Consider the following 18,727-nt stretch of genomic DNA (forward strand, 5'->3'; position numbering starts at 1 on the left):
CAAGTTTTAACATGACTCGTAGACTCAACACGAATCCAATACAAAATTAACAAATTTTAGTTGAAAGGTTTAACCCGTTTAATTAAATGAGTCAAATTAAAGTTGACATATATAGTCTTATATGCATACATCAATGCGATCCGAAACACGAATTGTTACTCTATTGCAATCTCATTCTCTTTATTGGCAAACCAAATCCCCTGTACAAGCATTGACCACCTCCAGGCATGGAAAGAAAAGAGTAAAGCTGGTAAAGAACCTCCCCTAGTTTCTCTCCTTTCTTTCTTGTATGCACAAAAAGAAAAAAGTAAGTAAAGATGGCTCTGTAGCTGCTATGCGACTAACAAGCCAGTGTCTTACTGAAATTGCACTATCTATATTTATGGTACAGGCCAGTGTTGTGAATTAGACAGCTTTGTGATTGCTCCTTAAAACAATGTCTGCCAAAAAATGTAAACAGAAATTTTTTTTGGCTCATATGAGCCGCATGCCATCAGTGTATCAGATTCTGCAACTCCCAATTTCTGGCAGTTGGCACAATTCTTCCCGCATTTATCTACAGCTTCAGCTTTCCTACCCCACTCTCTAATTCAAGGCAGCATAGTGCTTCTGAAACTACTTGATACTACTCTATGGACAATGACAATTTCAAACATTGACTACAAGATTTCAATGGATTTTTACAAACAAATACACGACTTTTGCGAATAGCTGTACCGTGAAGAATACCAAAAAAAAAAAAAAAAAAAAGAAGAAGAAAAAAAAGTGATTGAGGAAAAAGAATCACAATTCAAATCAGAGTGTATGTTGGGTCATCATCTCAACCGAGAGCACTTTCTCATACTTGTCCCAGCAATCTAGAACTTCTCAGCAATATTTTTGCAGTCCAATGAGCAGTGAGTCAGGTTGTTGACTTCCTCCTCTAGCCTGCTCATTCCTCTGCAACTCGTGATGGCTGAGCCTTCTCACGTCCACCGCCAACGGATGTACTTGGTCTGGGAACTTGAGAACTGGTTACAGGCTTCTGCAACGGCTTCAGAGCAGCCATGATCTCAGCAAATGTAGGTCTCAATTTTGGGTCTCTAAAATGTTAGATGGATCAATTGTCAGAACTGCAGAAAAGGAATTTTGAAGAATATTGGATACACTGCAATAAGAAGATCATGTTACCCAAAGGAAAAGAAGTAGGTGGCCACGAGTAGAGAGGTGCATTTGCAAAGATAGTCCATCATTAATGGGGAGTAATCAGAAAGGATGAAAAGTTTTTGAAAGAAATTATATAACCAAATATGCTTTAAAGATCTGATTGGAAGCAAGGAGTGGTAAGAACATAGATTAAAGCCCCAAACCAGATATTGACCTGTCAAAGTTCCAGGTCATTGGTTTAACCAGTGGGTCCATGGTTGAACCAGTGGTTTGATTAAGAAACTCGCACAAAATAAAAGGAAATATCTATGAAGTATGAAATTATACCAGGCAAAAAGCAAACACAGGATTATATCAAAAAATTAAACCACATGTGCATCCAAAGGTTAATTTAAATAAGGATAAAGAGTCCTTAAAATATTTAAATCTTATGTAATATGTTGAGATAAATTTGAATTTGTATAGTTGATTTTTCAATTGACTTTAAGAAGGCATAAAACAAAAAACAATAACTTGAGGCCTAATGGGCAGAGGTTTAGGTTTGAAAACCCATGCTGCCCACCTATTACACTTTTATGTAGCTAAATTGTCTTACAGTAATATACTTTAGAATGGCCAACAGAAGCAAACACAGCTTGTAGCCCAATAGTTGGTTGTTTGCTTTTACATCTGTTCTCAAGTTGAAACCATTGTGGACACAAATTAATTTACATTTTCTTATGCCAGCTGAATCACCTTCCTAAAGACTAAGCTAAGCCGACAAAAGAGTTTGGCATTGCATGTTTAGAATCACAATATCAATATATAAAAATTAATCACCCATGTTTCTTATAGTGTCGATGGAAGAGGCTGGAAGAGAAAAACAACAAAAATACTTACGTCTCCCAGCATTTCTGAATAATATCTGCAATGCCAGGATCCATATCGTCTGGAATATCAAGACGCCGATGTTGAAATCCAACTGCACCAACAACTTGCATTGGGTTCATTCCCCCCCATGGTTGTTGCAATGTAGAGAGCTCCCATAGTATGACTCCAAAGCTATATACATCGCACCTGCATATTGAATTACATGATGCAATTATGAAAAAACTCCATGGAGGGAAAAAGTGTTGTGTGTGTGTGTGTGTGTGTGTGTGGGGGGGGGGGGGGGGGGATGGGCTTACTTTTCATCTGCAGGTTCGTTTCTTAGCACTTCTGGGGCCATCCACTCAGCCTGAAGCATGCAATACAAACATGAACTTATTCAATACCTACTTCTAATGGTTGCAGAACTTTCAATCAAAGACACATACAAACAAGTCAATCATCACGAAATGAAAACATATTGCAAGCAATGCATGAATAGCCATATGGCAGGGTAGATGATTACAATATTCATAATTATTTCCGCATATTCTACTAGAGATAGACTTCTCCTTTTAGTACTGTCGCAGATAACCAAGTTACTTTAACGGAACTAAACCCAAAGTTCAAGAGCAATAGCACCAAAAACCATTGGAATAACTTACCTTTTAACACTATTATATAATTATTGAATCATATGATTGTACCAACTACCACCAAAAATAGCCTTGATCATTTTGAAGCCTAACCAGCAAGCTTTTGTCTCATTTTCACCATCCCCATGGACACCAAAAGTACATGAGTCCTTTAACCTTTATTGAAAAGAGAATAGGCCTTGGACCCGAGGGTGCCTTACGCTTTTAATGATATTTCAATTACTTATCAAAAAAGAGAAGAGAATAGGCGTTGTGATTTTATCAGTCATGAATAAAAGAATGCTGTAAACAGTAAGTCCTGATAATCTTGCAGAATGAGTAACTTTTGGAATAGTTCTCTCCTTGTGATTTTGAAAGTTTGAGAGAACATATGCCAAGTTAATTGCAATGCATAGATCAAACTTGGCATCAACTAACAGTCAAAAGAAACACCAATTTTCTCTGCAATTTGTCCTGAGCCATTTGCCACATCAAAAAATCTGTGTAGTTCTTTTTTTCCTCTTAATCACCACTAAAGGTCTACCAAATACCTAGGTCATGCAACCAACACCAACAGAACATAAAGCTCAAAACAAAAAAGAAATGAAACAGATGACAATACTATCATGAGAAGCACAAATGTAAGTAGTTCACTATTACTGGAAACATATAGAAGGTGCATAGATACCAGATATGATCATGAAAAGAATATATCCAGCATTGCGACATGAACATAATAGATCAGTAAATCAAAAACATGGAAGACCAAGTAAGGTGGATGACCCAAAAGCAAATAAAAGGAAAAAGGGAAAGAAAAGAAAATGAAGTTGTTAATGGCTTACCGTCCCTGCAGTTGACCTTGAAGAGAGAAATGTGCTATTTTTCATCCGTGACAACCCAAAATCGCACACCTGAACAGGCAGAAAATTTTTCATCCTGTTGGGTTAAGCATGGAAGATACATTTAATATATTCAGAATCTCAGTAACAAGATAAGACACCACCTTCACAACCCAATTTTTATCAACAAGAAGATTTGGGGACTTCAAATCACGGTGTACTATTACGGGAGAGCAGTTGTGCAAATAATTCATTCCCCGAGCCTGAAAGTTTCATCATTCAAAAATGATCAATTATCTCCAGCAAAGTCAACAATTATAGTGAGTTGCTGAATGAGAGTGGAATGAACGGCAAGAGAGACAGAATCATACAGCATCAAGGGCCATCCTCAACCGCCTTCTTTCATCTAATTGATTGTTAGGCCGGTGAATCAGCCTATACAAACTACCTCTGCCAAAAAAAATAAATAAATAAATAAAAAGATTTGTGCTTTAACATTCCAAATTAACATAACTAATAAGACATGAGAAATAATTTATCAAACAGAAACATACTAGCAATGGAAGCACTTAATCGAGCAGAATCATCATAGCAGAGTAAGCTCTTTGCCCTTATTCAAATGGGAAATTTGATAGAGATTAATTAGATAAGCCTTAATAAGTCTTTTAATTCATAAGGGTTACCACTGTGTTGCTTAAGTCTTTATTTCTGAGGAAATTATATGACTGGATATCTTTTGTAGGTGGTGTCCCTTCTTTTCCTCAGATGGTTTATGCTTTATGGGATTCTCCAACCACATTCTGTGTACTTGCAAGTCTCTTTCATCATTAAATTATTTATCAAAAGATGTACAATCTTCTCTTTTTTTGGGACTGTGATAAAGCAAACATGGAAGAACAACAGCAACAACAACTATATAACTATAAATCTCAAGAAAAATTCCCAAATTGGGGAAATTGCTGAAAATTCAGTCAAAAAAAAAATTATAAGAAAGTTTATTTCAGGACAGTATTTGCATGTCAATCAATAATTTCTAAAAGCCCTACCATACAAGATCCTCTTTTGATGCCTCTCATTGGCTATGTGTTTGTGTGTGTATCGAATTCATGTAAATCAATGCATGAGAAGAAGCATTAATCAAACAGAAGGAAAACAAAAAACAAAACAAAAAAAAAAAGAGGAATATTCTGAACAATTCCAAACTACCACAGGAAAATTATACTTGATATAGTCTTGTAATAATAAGAGCTTCTTGTGGTAAGTTAACATTATGGCACACATTGACTTCCATAAATCTGCGATTCGGCTATAACATGATTATGATCAGAAGTAGAGTGTTTAAATACCTGGGAAGAAATTCAGTGACAATTGAAAGATTTGGGGCACGTGTTACAGCTCCCATGAAGAGAACAACATTTGGATGCCTGAGTCTTTTCATTATCCGAACCTTGCAATTCAGACCACAAGTACAAAAAAATATTTCAAACTTTACATACTTAGAGATACCAATGACAGCCAAAAGTAGAAAAAGTTAAATCCTAAAGGATGGGATTGAGGCATGTAAATTAGATGGTGGAAGAAGTGGGGTGTAAAACAAAAGAGAGGTAATATTTTTCAATTTAGACCCAAGTAAATGTTCTTCACATACTTAGAAATGTTAAATTTAATCATTTAATTAATATTCTCATACTTTCCCTCACATGTGGATCTACCCCTCAATAAATGAAGCCAAACACTTCAAATATTTAACTGAAATAGAAGGTAATACTCATGTTTATAAATAAAATATGATAAATGATTACGGAATCAAAATTCAAACTCAAGATCGTTGCTCGAATACCATGTTAAATCACCAATTATCCTAAAAATTTAAGTTAATAGGAAATTGTGAATTTTATCATTTGATTAATATTCTAACAACAATGATAGCAAAACGTAGTAAAAGCTTAATTTAAGGAATAGGTTTAGGCATGCATATGAGATGGTGGAAAGAGTTTGGCATGAAAAAAGTAACAGGTACATTTTCCAAATTCTTTATCACAATCTTGACAAATATGTCCTTACATCTCATCCCATAAATTTTGACAAGTCAATCATATGCTCAATAAATAAGGCAATGTGGGGCAAGGACCATTTTTCACAGCACATGCGGCCTTATAAATGATCTCACCACAGAAATAACCCTCATTTGTCTCACTTTATCATGATGTCCTATGTGTTAATCAGAATGGATAACGAATTAACCAGAGTTAATGAGAGGGGTCAAGAATGGCCGTATTAGATACAAATGATGTTGTCGATTTATTGAAGTAACACCTCACTAGCACAAATTAAGCAAATAATTACATCATTTGAAAGCTTCAGGCACAAGCAAGACAAAATTAAAGAACTTCATTTTATTCTCTCTTGAAACAAGATCTAAGAAACCATAGTGATAAATGCACTAATTAAAAAATAAATATAACAAAATAAAGATTAACTCAAGGATGGATATCTCAAAGGATTTATCGTATCCAGATCTGATACAGTCTACAGACATGCAGGATAAGGCAGAATGCCTAACCCATAAATAAAGAAATTAATTTTTTTAAGGGACACAACAAGATACAGGTTGGACACGGCATGGATATGGCAAGAATATCAGATATGTTAGGTAAAAAAATGATTTTTTTAAGAAAAAATGAGAGCTGAACATATATTAGAGAATAGAGAGAATAAATTGAATTTATTGTTTAAAAATCACAAGGAAATAAATTGAATGTTTAAAAACCGCAAGGAAATAAATTGAATTTACATTTTCCTATTATTTTAAGGACAATTGACAATTTATCATCATTATATGAGTTTGACGAACTTTCACATGGTTTAATATTCCATATATTGGACCACTATATAGAAGGGATTGTTAGAACCACATGTAAGGGGTAGTGTAGAGAAATATTTAATTGATCATTTCTTACTAACTTAAGCTTTGGGCACAATTGGTGATGCATTAAAAGAAAGTAAGCAAAGAGGGAAAGGAAGGGGCAAACAAATTGTACCTCACTTTTGAATTCCTCAAGTGATTCACCAGAAATATCTTGGTTTAGAAACTTCTTCACAGCCACTTCCTGTAAAAACGAAAGATGACAATAAGATCAAAATAAAAACTTCCCAAAAACAAGAATTTGACACAAAAACAAGCAACAAATCTCAAAACAAACAAGAAGCGGAGAGACATAGCTAGACAGTTGATTATCTAATTCCAAACTATACAAGTAGAGAAACATCCCAAAACAAAGAAGATATTGTTGTTACATTAAGCATTTCAGGAATAGGAAAATGGTGATAATGCTTTGGGCATCAAACATGTAAATAAGGTCTAAGAACATCTCAAATTATTCAATCAGGGGTAAACCTCCCAAAGACTTAATTCAGATTATTAAAGTAATGATTAAGTGATTAAATTTACCTCTTCCTATCAGCTTAAGTTTTTTGGGTAATTAGTAATTTAATACAGATAAACAAACACAATAGAAGGAGATAAAATAAGTAAAGTGTAGTCATCAGATTGATGCATGAATGCAGACATAATACTCTCTTCCCAATTTAAGTTGACAGCTCCTAGTGCAGGGTTGATGTTCAAGGGGACCATTTAAAGTATGCTCATATTGCTGTCATTACAACCAAAATAGAGCTTAATGCATCAACAAGGTCCTTAATTGCATCAGATAATGTTAAGCCCTGACCTGTTTTGGGCCTCATACAACATCCTGTAGAAGTTTTCAGCTCCAAGTGTAAAACCAACCAACATAATGTGCAGACTTGCAAAACATGCATTTGGTTGTAGGCTTTTGCCTAACATCTGAAAGAAACAATGATCAACATTGTTTTGAAAGTACCTAATGATATATTTCACATCATTAGGAGTCCTTTCCAAGTCATTTTATGAACTGTGCAAAAAATGATACTAATGGATTTTGAGCCATATAAACTCTTTATACCTGAAGTAAAACCAACTTCCTTCAGGACCAATATATATTGAAAAAAAGGGAATCTCTCCTACAATTTAAAGAATACCTATTTCTATTTACATATATTTTTTATCATTAAAGAAAAAAATACGTCTTTAATACATGTTCGTAAAAATTTGAAAGACTTTCTGATGCAGTTATGTTAATTAGGTATAATCCCCCACATTGAGGTTCTTTATATGCTTAATTAATTCAGTATATCTGTCTAGCGCAATTTATCATATACTCTTGAGGTTTCCCTTATTGCCCAGTTTAGTAGGTGGAGCCTTCAGCCGACCTATATCGATCATAGTAAACCCTAAACACTAAATCAAAGGGCCATCCTACATCATTCCCATTGTCTGCAAACTCTTCTCTCTGATCACATCTAAGATATTTTGCAGCTACAACTTTGTCTCACGTTTTTCATGTTGCCATCCATTCACACTTTTTGAAAGGTTCCTAGAAGCCATACAGAGGGTTTCTAGCCACACAGAAACAATTGCAGCACAAGATACTAAACATCTCTGAAACCAAGTCAAAAGGAATAGATTACACCAATAGTAGACACCACAAAAACAACGGATACACCACAGTCATTCAGGGTCAGCAGGAGAAAACTTACAGTTCCATGCCAGTCTCCACGATATACCTCCCCATATGATCCTGTAGAACAAAGGACAACCAAAAAGATGAAATTACACATGTGAAAGCCATCTTAAGTATTCTTCTTTATAAGACAAGAAGTACATGAACTAGATGGCACAATGTACAGGTAAATACCAAGTCCGATACGCTCACCCAAGGTGATCTCCTCCCATTGAATCTCGAGTTCTCCAACTTCATCAAGTGTGACATCAGATTTTGTGCTATCATTACCTGCCGAGCTATCTGATATTCTCTCTCCTTCTGAAATGGCTCCAGAAGCATCGTGCTGTCGGTCACCACTACCCCGTGGCTCATAACCAGCACCATCTGCATCTCCATCACTTTTTGCGCCCTGCTCATACTGCTTACTGACGGCTGCAGTTGTTGCAACCACAGCTGCAGCAGTAGCAGTGGCAGCAGCTGCTACTGGAAGTTCAAAATTGGAGTCGCTACTTGACTTTGCTACAGCAACTACCATTGAAGATGCAACAACAGCTGCTGCAGCTGCCGCAGCAGCAGCAACAGGTACGTTTTTTGCATATTTTACAGGAGTTACTTCAAGCTGTGATGAGATAGGCTGTCTAGTTACTTCCACTGTATCAAGCGGAAGGTTAATCCCTAAGCCTTCCACAGATTTAAGATGCTCCAGTTGACCAGAAGAAATTCTTGCTTTAGAGTGCACTCTGTGGGGAGGCAAAGGAGGCAAAATTCGAGGATCAGCATCATCTTGACCTTTCATTTCTTGGGTTCCAATCCCATGCTTACCTTCATCTTTATCTTCAGTTGGGGACCTGGCCTCAACTGCTGACACATCTAACTGATCAGGATAAATTTCACTAAACAAGTTTGGTGGAGCGACAACACCACTCTCGAGTAGCACATCATGAAGTTTTTGAGCTAATTGTGGATTCTCCTTGGCAGCATCAATCATGTATTGTGAAACATCTTTCACTTTCATTCTACGTACAGCAGGTGAGGTAATACCTTCAGTCCAAGAAGGAGATCTTGTATGCATGTAAGGATAATTAGGCCTGCCAGGAGGCTCCCGCACAGGCACCTTCTCTACATGGGAGGGAGTTCTAAAATCGTCTAAGCATGACTTGTGCTCTTCATCACTTGAAGTTGGCCTGGTTATATTTGCAGAAGTGAAATCACTTCTGTCATCACATTCTTTTCCTAAAGCAGCTAAATTGCTGAACCGAGGCCTCTTGTCCAATGTCCCAAAGTCTGAATGTTCTTCAAATGAACTTCCAACCCCACTGCTTGAAGAGGCCATATGAGAGGAGTCGATATCTCTAGACAAAGGGCTTGCAGAAATGAACGACTCATCATATTCTATATGTGACCCAGCTGCATCAGATGGAATAAGTGTACCGGGATCTGCCATTAGGTCAACGATATACTCCCTGAAAGTCACGTTATCCGCATCTTAAAAACAGATAAGGCTTTGCAACCGCAAATTAAAAAAAGGAAAAATGTAAATTTAGTCCATGTGGTTTACCTGATTTGCACTTAGGTCCATGTGGTTTCAAAATGAATTCAGAGGTCTCTGAGGTATGCCCAAAAAAAAAAAATTACTCCCTACAGTCAAATTTCCATCCATTGACTTAGCAAATTTTGATAGTGTGACATGTCAAAATCCATTAAAATTGTGACACGTGTCCTATTTAAGTCAATGTCACACTAATGAAATATGTTAAGTCAGTGAACGAAATTTGACTCTAAGGAGTAAACTTTTTTTTTGCATAACTCAGGGACCACTAAATTCATTTTGATACTAGAGGGAGTTAATTGTAAATCAAGTAAACCAAAAGAACTGATTTTGCATTTTTCCCTTTAAAAAAATTACCAAGATAAATGAGGCAATTTTCTGCTCTGACATCAATTTCAAAAACATTTGACAATAATGAAAATAAAAATGCAACATATGCAAATGCAATCCTAGGACACCAACTATAAGCACATCATATATGCATAGCAAAATCATGTTTCAGAAAACAGAAAATAAATAACTAAACTCTGAATCATCCAGCTGACTTGACTGCATTGCAAAACATAAACTTATAATTACCTTCCATCATCAATCTTTACAAAGTTCATTGCCGCAGCATCAGACCCCGTGTACTGCTGTCCTTTAACCAATCGGCATGGGAAACCCACACTATCAGCCAAAACCTACATAAGCAAACAAAATTTTGTAGAAAAGAACTACTAGTGGAAGACCAGAATTCCTCACTACAAGGAAAACTGATAAAACAAGAGTTAGTTAAAGACAGAGCCATATAACGCAAGATAATCAAAGAACATAATACGAAGAAAGACAAAGCTGTTGATTTTTACTGCAATATTGTAAAGCTGTCAAAAGAAAACTGGAAACATAAAAAATCTAATGGTTGAAGACGGCTGACTCACAGGTGACAGAGCAGCTTCTAAAAATATACCTGTTGAACACCTTGATAACATGATAACCTGGGTACTTATCACAATGCAGTTGTTGAGAACAGTTAATGTGGAGGCGCTAACTACCCTTCAATATCATAGTATTCTACTAGATATTAGACCAGTCAAATTCTAACGTACCAGAGAGGGTACACAGGACAATGTTAGCCTAAAATGCGCCATCAAACTAACTATTCACCTTTACCTTCTGAAAGAGATGCTTTAAATTTCACTAGAAGTGAGAAAGAAAATTACCCAAGAACAGTTTTTCTGTCCCTATATATTGTGAAAGTGAAACGCCATATAGGAGGGCTGAGAGATAAAACTAGTATTATCATCCAGAAAAGGAACCTTACAGCAGCTTTTATGAATCTCATGCTGGTATCAGCATGGTATGTACCATTATGTCATCTAGGAGTGTACAGGCGATGCAGTTATTAATTGCCAACAACTGCTATCCGCATAACAGCAAATACTGCAAATAACCACAACTGGTTAACTAGATAACTGCCTAGGCCAATTGCAATTACCGGTTTTAAGGATTGACGAAAGCAGTTAATAACTGGGTAACCGGTAACCGGTTTTAAAATATATATTAAATTATCCCCATTATTTTCATAGTCTCATGAACTCGTTTTAGGCTCTTTGTATATATGCTTTATCTTCGTAGTAGATGCTACTTTAGTTAGCTAAGCACGAAAGGGGGAAAAAAGATATATGGATATGTCATATGACAGGTTTTTACTTTTTACCGTTTGAAAAAGAAGTTGTTGAAGCATGAAAACAGAAACAAACTTCTTGAAGTCAGATCACTCCATGAGCCTGTTAATAAGGGGATTTTATTGTGCTTTTCAGTGTATATATATATATATATATATATATATATATAAGTAATGTTTATATATCAAAAGCGTAGAGAGGCACAACCCTAATACACAGGGAGTATACAAGAGAAACGCCTAGCTAGAAGAAAATAAAAGAACAAGGAAATCGAGATAGCTAATCACTAAGGGAGCGAGCCAAGCTGTTGTCCACGTGTAAAGAGTGTAGAAAAAGAAGGCCGTGAGTTCCTCCAAGGATCTCTCAGAATCCTCAAAGCATCTCTCGTTCCTTTCTAACCATAAGCACCACACGATGCATAGAGGAACCATTTTCCAAACAACAACACTCTGAGAACGACCTCCCGACCACCAACAAGCAAACAAGCCCGCCACCTTGCTAGGCATGACCCATGATAATCCAAACCGACTGAATATAGCATACCATAAAGAATGAGCAATCTCACAGTGAAGAAGAAGATGATCAATAGTCTCCCCATCTGATTTGCACAAGCAACATTTATTGATCATAATAAAATTCCTTTTTCTAAGATTATCAATAGTGAGGATCTTCCCTAACAGCGTTGTCCAAGTAAAGAAAGCCACTCTCGAAGGTGCTTTGGTACGCCAAATACTCTTCCAAGAAAGGAACTAGCCTCTTTACTTACCGAAATATTATAGAAAGATCTAACGTTGAACTTCCTTTGCTAGACGGAACCCACCAAATTTTATTCTCCCCTTCCCTTCTCATTCTATGAGAATACAACAAAGTATAGAATGAGGCTAGCATATCCAATTCCCAATCATGGACCAACCGAAAGAAGCTAAAATTCCATTGAAGGGTCCCACCCGTGAAGTCAAAATTGTCAGCAATAGCCGCATCTTTTGCACTAGCTATATTGTATAGGCCTGGAAAAGCTTCCTTGAGAGTCGTTTCTCCACACCAAACATCATCCCAAAATCTGATTTTAGACCCATCACTTGGATCGAGTCTAGTATGGCTAGAAAACAACCGCCACGCCTACTAATATACCTCCAAATTCCCACCCCATGAGGCCCAGGAGTATCAACAGAGTGCCAACCACCCCAATCAGAACCATACTTGGCATCTACGACAATTCTCCACCAAGCCTCTCTCTCATGCACATAACGCCACAGCCACTTCCCTAACAAAGCATGATTGAACACTCTCAACTTGTTGATCCATAGACCACCTTCAGAGATAGGAGAACACACCTTGTCCCAGTTAACCAAGTGATACTTAAACTCTTCGTTTAAACCACCACACAGAAAACCACACTGGAGCTTCTCTATACGCTTGGCCACAAAAGCAAGTATAGGGAAAAGGGGCAAGAAGTAGGAAGATTAGAAAGAATGCTCTTTATCAGAGTAACCCTACCTCCCTTGGAAAGATGCAACCTTTTCCAACTAGCCAACCTACACTCAACCTTTTCCAAAATATCATCCCTAATGCTTTTGGCCTTAAAACGAGCGCCCAAGGGGAGCCCCAAATATTTCATAGGCAAAGAAGCCGTTCCACAACCCAAAACACCAGCCAATTCTCCCACATTAACCACATCACCGACCGGGACCAAAGCTGATTTAGCCATATTCACCTTTAGACCAAAAACAGCGTCAAAACAAACAAGTAAAGCTTTAATGGAACGAATTAAAGCTTTACTTGTAAAGCTTCCAGTGTACATATTTTATTCAAGAGTTTGGGTCTGATCCTCTAGTTTTTTAACCCACTATTTTCATTTGGTCTCACAAACTTGCATTAGGTTCTTTGTTTATATGCTAATTCTGGAACTTCAGATCCTCCCGGAAGTCAAAGTTAATCTTAGATTTTCATATTCGTAAGGTTTCAAACTTGTGACTTGTAATATATGGTTAGAATCAAATTTGCTTTGCACATTAATTTTAAAGCTTACTTACATCTAACTGCGAACATAATGGTTCTAGGATAAGGCTACTTTGATTGCACAGGCTTGAATTTGATCAAAAGAATGACAGCATATTTGGGTGAAAACATTTTGAAAAAAGTCCATCGAATGAGGCTTTTCTTTTGAAAAAAAAATAATAATAATAATTTTGGATTTTTATGAAAAGCAGTTAGCAATTAATAACCGGGCCTTCAATAACTGCATAACCATCGGTTGTGGTTTACCGCTAACCGGCCTAACAGTTGCGGTTGCTTATTTAAACCGCAACCGGCCTAACAGTTGCGGTTGCATTTATTTAAAAATTGATAATTGCCTAAAGTGGTTGTAGTTGCAATTAGGAGGGAATAACTACAACCGCTTGTACACCCCATTGTCATCCGTAGACATAGCAAGGGCTCATACTAGGATATTTCTACAAATCTTATCATTTTAAAAAAAGACTAAAATAGGGAGAACAAATTTTGGTGTGCTACAAATGAGTCAGAATTATTCAGTGAGGTAACCTCCGAAAAGATTCGTTTAGCAAAAGTGGTGAACAATGGTAAGTGGATGTAAAGTCACTTGTGATCACCAGTTGCCTCAAAGCCATCTCTAACATGATTCATTTATGAATGTATCTCTAAAAGAGGTACTGATATACTCTGAACCATGACACTTTTCTGGTGAGTACCTAAACAAATCTTATTGAAAGTATTATAGAGGCTCACCAATTTAGAAGCTACGCAAGCGTAGACTTATAACAATTAATCATATAAAATGGTTTCAACCAGAGGTTGCACACAGCAAATACACTCAAAAGTGACGCACTTGTCATTCTGAATACTTAGAGTTAAAGGTCATGAGCCCTGTCCAAAACTACGAAAGTGGTTTGGACAATCGTAACCATCAGACCTATAACAGGGCCTCCATAAGAAAAATCATCAGAGACTCAGCATTCTGAAGTGAACAAAAGAAGCGTGGGAATAAATTAGCAGGTGTATAAAGAAGAATGTGATCATGCAATTGCATATACCTCACACTTATTTAAATTCTTTTCGATTTAAATGCTTCTCAAACTACCTACACTAGCATTTCGAATCTGAGATACGTCCATCCAAAACAATGAAAACACCATTGTACATAACCAAGTGCCCCACACAAATTAGATCAAAAGCAGCCACGAACTTGGTATGATTATATTGCCAGTGAGTGCAGTTGAAGGAAACCATGATTGAGCATCTTGCATAGACAATTTTGGCAAAAACACCAATACGAATTTCAAATGTGGTAGTCAAAGACTCCCACATAACATCAAAAGTGGCAGTCCCCTAGCAAATTGGGTTTTAAACCATAAAGGAAAAAAAGTCGAGCAGATACCTTGAACAGTAATGCACGGTGACGAGCCAATCCAATTGTCAGAGAACCAAGCGGCAAAACCATGCTACCAAGTGTTGCTTTCAACCTGTAACTGAGACTTTTCCATTCTCTCGACATGTTGTCAGGATCCCCAACTGGTCCACCCATATAGTCAGCAACTAAAATAGCAAGCGTTCGCACCAAATTACTACCTACAAAAACTAGAGAATTGGACCTTGATTCGACTGCCAGCTCTAGAGCCCTCTGTTCAAGTTTCAACAAATTAGCATCAGCGGCCCTATTGACTAAAACTGCTTCCCAGGTGATTGTGTCTGACACTGGTGTTCCTTGCAAATCAACAAGGGAAGGCATTCGTTCTGAGGTTGACTCAGTCATAACTCCATACAGGTCATAGAAACCATCCAAGATCTTGTCATCATAGCTAAGAGAATTGTAATTCTGTGAAGCATGCATAAATCTAGGATATGAGATAGGTTAGAAGGGAATAAACATATGACAAAGATTAGAAAAAAAGTTAAACAGAAGCAATCTTGTATAATAATATCAATCACCAATTAGTCTAAAAATAGATATATCAAGCACTCAGAAAATTTAGAAAATGGTTTTAAGGCTTTAATACAAAATAATATTGTATGCTTCACTTTACCCCATGTTATGCTGAAATATGACCTAATCAGGAAGGGAACAATTGGATTTTTAGTAAGTATGCTTTCAGAAAGAAGATAAATTCTTCTTTACTTATCAAAAAACAAGAAAGAAGATACACGAAGACACAAAGAAGTAAAATTAACCTTGTGATGCTACTTTTCAATTGTGAAACAAAGCAAGATGTGAGAAGCAGGGCTACTTGCCAGTTGTTCTCCATTGACAATGGAATATCAATATAAAGAACTAGTGGTGGAACATAGATTTCCAGATTTCAAGAACTTGTCATCTTCAATTGCAATTAGAATAAGAGAAACCTTGGAATGAAAAATGGAATTACAATTACAAAAACTAAAAAGCATGTGATCCAAAAAAGAATATATAGATGTACATACATATATGTATGTATAATATTTAAATATAAAATGAAGAAAAGACTATGTTACAGTTATTATGCCTTAAATGCTGAAAACGTTCACCAAGAAGCACAACAACATCCTAAGCATACAGCAAAACAAGTAGTAGAAGCCAATCTACTAGATATTGGTATACAGATATATAGTTCTGCCTATTCTGCCTAAGCTAACATTCTGTCACTGCAGAGAAGCTTTGATGGTAACTCTCAACAACATTGCTTGCGCTATCAGAATGCAACTAACATCAATTTGGATGATGTTCCTGACTTTCATCTCAGGTAATAGGATTAAAGGACAAGGATCACAGGAGCTATGAGGGTGCTAATGACACCTTCCTAGAATTCATTTCTATTTTCTGTTGACAGCTCCTCAAGTCTCATGCTTAAATATTATTATTAAATGAAAAGAAATGCAATTTAGTAGACTGCTATATGACTACCGTACAATTGAGATGATATAACATTAAAAACTAGCCATTGATTTACTTTTTTACAAACTTCTGTTGATCCAAAGGCTGATTTTTACTATGACATCATCTCAGCTGTATCCAATCTTATAAAAGTCTACTAAATAGCATTACTCTTAAATGAAATACCATCCAATTCATGAACAATCAAATTCAAACTAAAGGAAGCATCATATGGATTTATTATTACAAACAGAATTAAACTTGTTTTATCCATACATATTTTCTGGTATCATTTTATATACGACAAGAAGTTGACTATACCACAAAAAATTAACAAAATTATATAATTCATGGTTGGATGACAAGCATAGGTGCCCCTCCAAATGCTTACAATGTGTTGTGATCATAAGAATTCTGACTAACAACAAACTGAAATCAGTAAGCAGAAGAAGGGACAAACTTACCCAGTATCTATAGGCAACAACTTCAGCTGGAGTATTATCAAGAGCACAAGAGCCCAAACTGATCTGCTTTACAGCCTCTATCTGAACTGCCTCAGGATCCTCCTTGGCACTCAACTCCAAAGCCAGTTGTATCTGATACTCCTCCTCTACATCAGGATCCCTCGAGTTGCTAGAACCTGAATCACGCCTGGTCGCATCCATAACAACATCTAAACCACTAGTACTAGCCGAATCAGACGGTTCCATGTTCTCCCCTCTTACCACATTCGAAGAAGGTGGTGGACTGGGGCTGCGTCTACTAGTAACTTGATTCAACCAACCCGAAATCCCCGAAAGCCCAGAGAGGGGTTTATGCTCAGAATTATAATGGGACCGAGAGAGCAAAAGCCTATCAGGGGACGACCCTTCATTGGGCTTACTCCCCTTTGATGAAGTAGACCCTTCTGCATGTTCTGATTGATTGGACATGATATGAAGCTTCTTAAGAAAGTTCTTCATACTCTTTCACAAAAGCTAAAGTTTTGAAGGCTAAAGAAGTAAAAATCTGGCCATAAACCTCTCCATTGTCTTGGAGCAAGCATGAAATCACAACCGCTATTCCACCACAAAAGTAAAGTTGAAACTAATCCAAAAAGGCCCTCTTGCCCAACATCCCTTACACCCCACAAGGGGCACGTAACCAACTCTCAAATCCAAAAGCCACAGCAACCATCACAAGCAATAATACCCAGTAAAGCTTGCACAATACCAAGACGACCCAGATGCTTGAATTGAAAGCTAACACCCTCCTTTTCGCAGAACGGCGAAGACCAACTCTGGGAAGGCAATACAGAAACAAGTATCAAACAAAGAAGGCGGATAACTCAAAATACACCAATATCAGCACTTTGATCTAATACGACCTTCAAGAAGCAGAATAATAGGAATAAATGAATACCCAGATTGAGAAAACTGGATCTTACTTGATTTTGGAGAAGAAGAAGAAGAAGAGTACATAGAAAAGAGAGAAGCGTCTCTTGGGGAAGTTTGAAAAGGAGGCAGGTAACACAGGCAGAGACAGCAAAGACCGGCAAGTGGGAGAGTAGGACCTCATAGAAAATAATGACCCACTTGAGTTGAGACGCTGAAGGATTTCACGGCCCCAGGAAAAGGTTAAACTGGTGGGAAACACAACCAACTGGCTCTCGCTCTCTCTCTCTCATCTCAAAATCCAAGTGTGATGCCATGAGTTGTGGGCGAATTGCACAGAAATGGAATATTAAAATCAGCAACTTGGGAAAAATTCATTCTTTGCAACCCATATTTTGCTATTTCAAGCAAATTTTATTTTGTCCCATCTCATAAATCACCTCTTTGTAACTAGACGACAAAATTGTTTCAACTGGGAAGGGTTAAAACTTCGCTTCGGCTCCAACGGCTCATTCCAATTGCTGCTATCCACTCGCCCTATAAATTCTCTTTAATAGTGGAGACTTCCATTCAATTTTCCCATTGAAAAAGCTCGTCTTTTACGGCAACACCACAATTATTTTTTGTTTCTTAACGTAATTACTACGACCAATGTTACAAGCTGTCGCCTGAGCATTATGATTTATGGGGGACAGATATAAAATAAAAATACAATTTTTAGTATTCTTTTTAATTTTAAATTGTCTGCTTTATAATTTTTTTAAAAAATATATAAATTCTCAAATCATGTAAATTTAGATCGTTTTTTCTTATTAAAAATATGATATATTAGTAAAAATTAAGTATATTTTCATCAGATTTGCGAGCTTTATGTCGTAAAAAAGATTTGAGCAAAAAACTGTACTTCAATTTATTGAAGAAAATATGTCTTTTTCAAAAGTTAAAAAAATAAATAAATAAATTTTTAACAAAAATTTCTTTCTGACTATCTCAGTAACATTGCTCATTTTTTTTTTTCAAATAGTTTAATGCAAGAAACGTCCTAAATTCAAATAATTTAAGAATCTACAATCTCTTTTAAAGTTATGAAAAATATTGATCCGATTTTATATTCCCTAAAAAGTAAACATAAAATTAGATTTGGATCCTCTTATCAATTACAAGATTATTCAGGCTTGAATCCTCATATATATATATATATATATATATATATATATATATT

General features: G+C 36.5%; 1 protein-coding gene across 3 annotated transcripts; it reads right to left on the bottom strand.

The window, feature by feature from the left end:
• Nucleotides 1-441: 441 nt before the first annotated feature.
• On the bottom strand, nt 442-17,873 carry LOC132183733 (putative serine/threonine-protein kinase SIS8). Of its 3 annotated transcripts, none has more exons than XM_059597132.2 (13): nt 16,597-17,872; nt 14,663-15,100; nt 10,178-10,281; nt 8,242-9,512; nt 8,084-8,124; nt 6,508-6,576; nt 4,813-4,913; nt 3,838-3,916; nt 3,631-3,729; nt 3,470-3,538; nt 2,313-2,362; nt 2,026-2,202; nt 442-1,082 (listed from the first exon to the last, which is right to left on the bottom strand). In XM_059597132.2, the coding sequence occupies exons 1-13, from the start codon at nt 17,092-17,094 to the stop codon at nt 932-934; spliced, it is 3,147 nt and encodes a 1,048-aa protein (XP_059453115.2). In that variant the 5' UTR covers nt 17,095-17,872; the 3' UTR covers nt 442-931. The 3 variants fall into 3 exon arrangements, with proteins under 3 accessions (XP_059453115.2, XP_059453116.2, XP_088374182.1); XM_059597133.2 differs by having other exon boundaries at nt 1,022-1,112; nt 16,597-17,873; XM_088518056.1 differs by lacking the exon at nt 442-1,082 and having other exon boundaries at nt 2,022-2,202; nt 16,597-17,873.
• Between the last annotated feature and the right edge of the window lie 854 nt (nt 17,874-18,727).

The sequence above is a fragment of the Corylus avellana genome, chromosome 7 (genome assembly GCF_965113065.1).
Source record: "Corylus avellana chromosome 7, dhCorAvel1.hap1.2, whole genome shotgun sequence".
NCBI lineage: Eukaryota > Viridiplantae > Streptophyta > Magnoliopsida > Fagales > Betulaceae > Corylus > Corylus avellana.